Source organism: Sinocyclocheilus anshuiensis, unplaced genomic scaffold (genome assembly GCF_001515605.1).
Source record: "Sinocyclocheilus anshuiensis isolate Anshui unplaced genomic scaffold, SAMN03320099.WGS_v1.1 scaffold1589, whole genome shotgun sequence".
NCBI classification, from domain to species: domain Eukaryota; kingdom Metazoa; phylum Chordata; class Actinopteri; order Cypriniformes; family Cyprinidae; genus Sinocyclocheilus; species Sinocyclocheilus anshuiensis.
Genome location: NW_015538004.1, coordinates 72,167 through 80,909, shown reverse-complemented (window position 1 = coordinate 80,909; position 8,743 = coordinate 72,167). Strand labels below are relative to the sequence as shown.

At 35.8% G+C, this 8,743-nt stretch overlaps 1 protein-coding gene across 1 annotated transcript in view; it reads right to left on the bottom strand.

Moving 5' to 3' along the window:
- The window catches only part of LOC107677049 (calcium/calmodulin-dependent protein kinase type II delta 1 chain-like), a 92,831-nt gene that overhangs the window by 18,994 nt on the left and 65,094 nt on the right, over positions 1-8,743 (bottom strand). Inside the window, exons 14-15 of the mRNA XM_016471843.1 lie at positions 7,177-7,221; positions 4,999-5,047 (exon numbers count right to left, since the gene is read on the bottom strand). Of these exons, the coding sequence (XP_016327329.1) occupies positions 4,999-5,047; positions 7,177-7,221 (94 nt within the window). The remainder of the gene's footprint in view (positions 1-4,998; positions 5,048-7,176; positions 7,222-8,743) is intronic.

Genomic DNA, 8,743 nt, shown 5'->3' with positions numbered 1-8,743 from the left:
CCTGAATCAGACAATGTTAATGAAATAACCTCATCCTCCAGCGGCTCACTCTCGTCCACAGCTGACGAGCGCGAGAGGGAAAGCCCCTCTTTAAACTCATCGGCCAGGTCCACCTGAGATCCCCACGAGCTCATTCTCCTCCGTGCCTCAGCAGCGGTGGGTCCTGAGCCGCGGGGAAGCAGATGGCTGCCCCTCTTTCCTCGAAAAGAGAGACAAACGAGAGCGGAGCTTTTTCCCTTGGAAAAAACGTTTGCAGTGCACGCCAATTGCCCCCTCGGAGGCATCGCGTGCGTACTCTTCGCCCAAACAAATAACGCATAGATCGTGTGTCATCAGATGTTAAACAACGTCAACACGGATGCACACATCCTTAAACGCTTTGCTAGTGCTCGCCATAATGAGATGAATAGAGATCGCTCTTACCACAGAAATGCACGCTTCAAACAAAACAGTCAATGAAGACGAAGAAGAGAATGATGTGTGCTCCCGGCGCCTATTTATACTATAGTCGCACCGGTAGTGACGTCATGGCTGTCGCCGGCCAACGAGTTGGTGTTTTTTCAATGTATGCTTCAGACACGGGTCACGACGAGGCGTTCCCCATAGCGACCCCTAGAGGACGCAGTTCGAAGTTCCCATGAAAGGGAATCACAAATATTTCATTTTTTTTTTTACAGTGCCTGATTTTTATAGGGCTCTTAAAAACAAAAAAATATGACTATTTTGCCCTGTCTGTTTCCGTTCATAGCTCAAGACAGGTGCTAGTGAATGGTTTGGGATTATGTGCTCTTGTGGTGCCATCAGCCATCAGCATTGGCATCATTTTCATGCAGCTCTAGAGTACACAAACAATCACCCATGAGAAAAGATGGTAGTTTTCTGTGGGGTCTTGTTTCAGCCTAACAACTGCCATTGAATGGAAATGCTAAAGGATAGATAGTTATTATAGATCTTGTAAGTTAAACAGAAAAAGCCTGTATTCCAGTTAGACTGTAAAATTGTGCTCTCCGACATGAAGCATCTTTGAGTTTACTATTTTTTTTATACTGTGCAATTATATTTTATTGCCACTAGAGGGCACTAATGCATCACAATAGCCTTAAATGTCTTATTCCACCAGCACCTCAAGGGACACTTTACAATCAAAATGAGAAACAACCCCATATGTTTGCAATGATGCTTCAGTGCTTTGGTGACAGTGACAAAATAACAGCACCAAATACACACACACACACACACACACACACACACACACACACACACACATACACACACACACTATCTTTTCAAACTCGAAATAAGACAAAGAGAATGGTATTGCTTTAGAGTCTGGAAATCTTGTTTAAATATATACTCACTGTGTCCAACCAGTGTCAATTTTTATCTTTCTCATGGCAAGGCTTGCTCAATGATTTTCAGAGCAACTGAAAGTCATTTGATTTCAGTGAGAGGTGGTGATTCGACTGATGCAAATGAGAAGAAAGAGCAACACAATGCTCAGACATCCAATGGCAGTTCAGGCATATACTGTAATTGATTGTAAACAAGATAGATAATGTGATTGTAACTGATTTTGGTTAGTCACAATATGATACATTATGTATTACTTTTTTTTTTAAACCTGATACATTGTCAAAATTAAATGTCTTGTTTAGTGGTAATACATTCCATTTGTGGTCAGTGGTTCAATAGTCATGGTGTCTGCAGCCCACCAATAAAGTTAAGCCAAAGAGCAGAATGCTTACTATTGACCAACAATACAGCATCTTGGGGAGCTGTGTAGAACACTGTCAATGGCAGGTTTTAATCTGTTATGTTAAAGTGATAGTCTATCCAAAAATGAAAATTCTATCATAATTTACTCAACCTCATGTTGTTCCAAACATATGCATTTCTTTCTTCTGTGGAATGTGAAAGAAGATATTTTGAGTAACCAAACCATTTAGGTTCTCACTGACTTCCATTGTGTGGACAAAAATACAATGGACATCAAGGGAAAACAAAGAAAGTAATTCACACATATCTGGAACAACATTAGGTTGAGTAAATGAGGATAGAATTTACATTTTTGGGTGGACTACCCCTTTAAGTTTTTGTCGTGACCAGCAACCACCACAACAGGTGACCATTGTTTGCTTGGTTCTGTTGTATAATGTTGGGTAGGCTCATCCACAAAGAAATCTCATTCCATAAATATAGAGTGCAGTGATCACCCATGTTTTCAGCAGATTTGGTTCCAAAAGTAATTTTTTTATTTATTTTCTCCCCAGGCATTTAAAAAAAAAAAATTGATGAAGACAAAACAATATCTCTATATAGAAAATGAATGTACAAAAAAATTCCCTTATGGAAACTTGTATTGCACCATTTTTGGAGCTGCATGTATAGCTAAACCTTGATCTCTGAATCACTTTTACAGTATATATTCTTCTGGATATATATGACCTGACAAAAATTGACATAAATTCACCTTAAAAAGTTTCTGACTGAGTCACACAACATCAAATTCTGTTACGGCTTTGAGTAGAAAGCCAGATCCAGCATCTAAAAATAAGATATTACTTGGCATAACTAACAGCAGCTGAGGTCTTGTGTCTGTAAATCCCAGGGGAAAAAAGTATATACATCAAGTCATTTTTACTCATTTGCAATCATATCTATTGGTTCAGCTATCGGTGTACACCATTTTAAAACTGCAATGACTTCCTGTCTCCCTCCGCTGTCACTTACACTGAATGGTGATGTGGCTCTGGATTAGCTGAGACCGTTTGGGAGCAGCCTTGGGATTAATGCACTGGCCACAATCGGCTGTTGAGCTGACGTAGAGGAATGCCAAAAAGGCAAATAGGAAAACAAGCAGGTAGAGTGCCAGGAGGGCTTTGAGAATGCAGTTACAGCAGATTTCTTCAGGCCACATGTTTGGGAGGTACCAGCAGGATGAGACAGAGGAGGAAGTGGAAGAACAAGACTGCTGGGAATGAGATTGTTCGCATTTGTACATTCTAGGAGACGCGGTAGGCATGTGGTATACTGATTCTAGTAAATGTGGCATTTGGAGGGTATATTTATGTGGGAAGAACATCAAGGACAGGATGAGTGGATGGATAGATATATGGATGGACAGACAGATGAATGAATGTGTGGAAAGATTGGTGGACAGGAAAGCAAATAAATGAAGACATGGATTGATAGTGAGAGGGTAAAAAGCAAGGGTAATGTTGTTGAAAAGGGGAGGAAAATGATAAAATGAGTAGAAATGACATCAGGTGAATAACAGATTTACATATTGTTTGCAGGACATCCCCTGAAAACAAAGACATGAATGAAACAGAAAAAGGAAAGGCAAATGGCACAGAAATATCTCCCTTTTCATCATCTTTCACACTTTGCAGACTTATGTTATGAGTTCTATTGGTGCCTTTTATTGAAATGTACAAAACACCCCGGAAAACCTTCTTTACGGGTTTGACATTATAGAGTTCGATTCGGAAGATAAACCAGAACCAATTGCATAATTTTGGTATTTAATTTTCATAATTGCATAATTTTTATTTAATTAGCATAAATTGCACAATTTTTGTAGTGCATCTAAGCAATATATATATATATATATATATATAGAGAGAGAGACAGAGAGAGAGAGATAGATAGATAGATAGATAGAGAGAGAGATTAGGAATTGTTAGTGGGATGTTTATATACAAAAGATCCTACTGTACAAATAGGTTTCTTTAAGCAAACAAAATATGGGGTATTAAAATACTTTTAAAATATGACAAGTTATTAACAGGTGTAATGAGATTCAACCTTATACAACTTGATGTTAAGAATCAAAATAATAATAAAAAAAAATTAAAATCACATTAAATGCCATTAAAAACCATGGCACAAATGCACACACACAAACTGTTACTGTCACCCGCATTTATGTTACACAACCTAATCTACACATAATTACACAAAATCACACAGTTGCATTAAAGAGACAAAATCATTGTTCTACCTTCAAAGCTCATAACAGCAAAAAATAAGAACAGAAAGTTAGCAGGCATGTCAGAAGAAAGCTTAAAATAAAAAGTTTCATCTCAACAGATATTCACCAACTGTGACCTCCAATTTTGGTACAGTGAGCCAAACTAATAATAAAGTGCACATGTAGGAAACAGGTGACCAACGATGTTCATTCTGTATGTTTCCACTTTTAGCACATGACACAGTTCATTAGTACAGCCAAAGGCTGCATTCAACCTATTTATTTAGTGAGAGTAATACTTTAAGAATTGGCAACTGAAAACCCATAATTATTGACCAATAATCTAAAAATTGGTGGGATGTATGGGGGGGGGGTACTTTAGGCCTGAATCAGGCTATGTTTCAGGCTATGCTGAATATAAATGTAAATGTAAAGCAACAACGGGCTGGACCACAGAGTACCAACTTAGGCCCCGTCCACACGGAGACGCGTTTAGCTGTATATGCATAAGTTTTGTATCGTATAGGCATTTCGTCCAGACGGATCCGGTGTTTTGGGTGAGTGGAACCGATATTTTTTGAAACCGGGTCCCAGAGTGCATAAATCTGAAAATGCAGCGAATGCAGTATATTTTCTGAAACGATGACGTCATCAGCCCACGTCTCACCCCTAGTCAGACACCGCTACGTCACGTAACAGCAACAAAAACATGAACAAACACTGAACGATTGTCTTTTTATTAACTACCATTAACAGAGATTAATAAATGTATTTATGTAAATGTAAGGTTTATGCGTATAGTCCAGGTATTCTTCTCCAGTTTTAGTGTATCTCTGTGGCAGAATTACAGCGCCACATGCTGATCTGGCATGTATACTACATCGTTTTGTGTCGGTTTCGTGTGGACGCAGATATTTCTTGAGAAGAGCGGAAAAAAAAGATCGGATAGGGAAAGCTCTGGCTTCATGTGGACGTAGCCTTATGCAACATTGTACAATTGAAGTCTGTGTTAGGTTCAACGGTACCTTTAATGTCTTCATCTTCAATAGTGGTGTTGGCACTCTCTGATGATTCCTGAAAAAGAACAAAAATACATGCAAACAAATAATTTAAATAGTATCTTACTAATAATTTGAATTTTACATAGGCTCAAGTTAAATGATAATTAAAAACAGCCAGAAATGTTAACCCCCCTGCTGTAAAAAGAAACTGAAACCAGCCTGTGATATGAAGTGGTTAACTGACCTCCATGTATTGATAGAGGTGCTATGGTTTAGATAAACACTAGTTTGGCCAGCAAACCACCTTTTTCCAGAAGGTTCAAAACCTTATTTCACATTGCAGTTTAATTGACTAGATCCATTATATCAATGTTGTTCTGGATAGGATAGAAATTCTGTTAATGTGATGATTGACCCAGAAAAGTATAAGATTATAACACTTCGACATCATGTGGTGTTCTATTTCTTAACAAATCGTCATAATTTACCATGGATTTACTCACTGCACCATGTAACAACTGCACCATGGTATTGTGGCAGAAATGTGGGATACTGATATCGAATTTTATTAAATTAATACATGTAGATATGTAGGCCTATTAAATGTATTAAAGGAGCAATGGAATAATTACAGTATGTTTTTGTCATTAAGCTGATTAGCATTTGTGTATTTATACTAAATATATTTACACTACTGTTTTTTACACAGATACCTAGAAACCATAGTTACATTTTACCATGGTATTGAGGTGCTATATGTGTGGTTTTAACTGTGGTTATTATATGATCTACAGTAAATGTATGCTACTATGGAAGACCAACGGTTAATTTTAATAAAACACAAACAATTAGAAAAATTCAATTTCACCGTACAAAAATGAGGTTGTTACAATACAGATGTTACTATTTGTGATAATGAACATAAATTTACATCTGCATCCTAACTCAAGCTACTACTACTGTTAACTCAAGCTACTGTCAAATGTGCAGTCAGGCAACACTGCAAACACTTTTATGATTTGAAACAATATCAATGCAGAAACTAAAAAAATTATGTTATTTTGTTAAAGAAAAATGACAAGAAAAGTATAAAGAATTCAAAAACGTGAAGTGTTTGTCACAAAGAGTAGTTTAAAACCACAATTAATGGTCTGGCTTCTACAACTTTCACTTGCCTTTATATCTGCTTTTAAACTTGAGAGAAATAAAGATATGAAATGTATTGCAATAATTATCGATATCGATTGATATGAAAAATTATATTGTGATTTTTTTGGCCATATTGCCCAGCCCTATTTATATTTATATTTTATGTTATATTTTAGGGGGGAAACAGTACTTGCAACCAGGCATTATTTCTAGTAGTCTAAGCAAGATACATTGCATCGCTCCAGTATTGGGGTATAGTGGCAAGAATACATTTTTGAACTCTTTGGATTTCTGCATTGATTGCAGAGTTGGTCTTCTCAAAATTGCAATGAAGGCATTGAGTGACGGTCGACCATATTGAAATGCCGTAAGTGTGCCCAGTGTGAAAAGTGTGTGGGGTTTTAATGCTAAAGGAAGATCTTAAGTTACTAAATCAAGGGTTCACTTAATTTTCCCACCCTGCACTGTGAATATTACTCAATGTATTCAGTAAAAATCTTTTTTTAAAGTACAATTTTTTGGTATGTGATTTTATTGTAGTCAGATTGTGCTTGTCCGTAATTGTAAGTTAAATCAAGATCAAACTACATTTCATAAATCACACTGTTGATGCTATTATTTTGTAAAATAAAAATAAAAATAAATAAATAAAAGATTAATATTCAATACTTCTAGACAAATTTGGACCTTACTGACTTTCCTATATGGTTTAAAAACTGTTTACATTTTTCAAAATATCTTCATTTTGTGTTCTGCAAAAGAATGACATCAGGGTAAATAAATGAGAGATTTTTCTTTTTATGGGGTCAATTATCCAGAATTCATACAAAAATTCATGCAGCAAGCTTAACGTTTCTGATTTTAAACATTCCATCCCTCTTGGTTGCTAGGTTATATCAAACTGATATCAAACAGTCTTTACAAACTGAATTATCTCTGTGATAACAGACAGCATGCATCAGATGCACTACATAGACAATAAGTTCAAACTCACAATACCCCTTTTAATCTTAAAATTTCAATAACACTCAATCCTCATCAATCACTTAATACCTTGTTTCCATCAGTGGGATTTTGGATAACAGTAGTTTGAGGCTCCTGATATAGAGGTGCATAGGGAGAGAAAGACAGATAAAACAGAATAACAAGAGATAAAGGGTGTCAGAAAAAGTAGTAGTGAGTTGAAGAGTTAAAGGACACCAAGCATTACATGTTGAGTCGGTGGCAGCCTAGATGTTACTGCCCTGCATGTGCTCATCTAACCGCCACTTTCCACAAATATGGTACAAAATAGGGCCTGGAACTTTTTTAATAAATGGACAGTGCTTAACCTTCAGAAAAGGCTGACAGTCAAATAAATGTATTATGGTAGATAGCAGTTTATCTTCAAAAGTTCTCATGCAATTTATGTGAAAGATAATGCCACTAATGTTTAAAAAAAAAGTGCACCATATTCATGGAAAGAATTTACTAAAGAACTTTAGCAGTAGACGATGTTGTAAGTGAAGCTGTACATTACAGTACTGTACCACTTCATTCAAAAGAGCAATTTAAAACATGTATCTTGAATAATTTGATTCAATCAACTAATCACTAAAATTACCAAATTGTAAGGACACCATTCTGTTGTGTTTTGATGATTAAACCAAATGACTCATTACATAGCCTACAATGGTTGGTGTCCAAGAGAAACATGTATATATATGTGTGTGTGTGTGTGTGTGTGCGTGTGTGTGTTTTGATTAACAAATTAATTGAATTTGTATTACTCTATGTTGCTTAAATCAAATCAAATTATTTTATTATTAATGGCTTGTGCTTAAATTACATTAGGTTTGTAGACAAATATAAATTGTGTCAATATATATTAATTCTTTTAAAAACAATTAATTGATAAGTTAAACTTTTAACTTTTAGTGCAGAAAAAAAAAAACATCCATGAGTCCAGCATTTATCCATACAAAATAAACTGTTGACAATGTCCACTCTTAATACACGTTCAATGATGCACCTTTTAAAAACATGGTTAGTTCATGTATGAACAAGGAAAGAACAGTCAGTTAGCAAACACACGAGCACCGGCCAAAGGTTACATCGAGAGGTCTTGAGCACCGCATGAAGTGAACCTCCCAAAAATACTTTATTACTAAATTACTATATAAGGTCAATTTTAAGAACATGAAAATGTTTCTTATTGTGGGGTAATCAGTAACAAGCACAAAACCCTTACTAAAATATATACCAAACTATCAGCACGACAAATTTGGAAAAAGATAGAAACTTGCTAACAGGAAAAAAATCACGTACATTGCTTTTAAACATTTCAAACTATGGTCTACATATACTACTATATACTACAAAAACAGCTGTACAATGGAGCAGTCTTATTTATTTAGTACACCACACAGGTGTTTTTTGTATACAATGTGTTGTGATTACTGAATAATGATTACATGAAACTTGCATATGCATAGACTAATGACACCAATGGACATATCTGATTAAAGGGGTCCTATTATGCTTTTTCACTTTTTTAATTTTAGTCAGTGTGTAGTGTGTATGTTTGGGCATAAAAAAGATCTAGAAAGTTACAAATCTCAAAGTCCACTCCAAAGGGAGA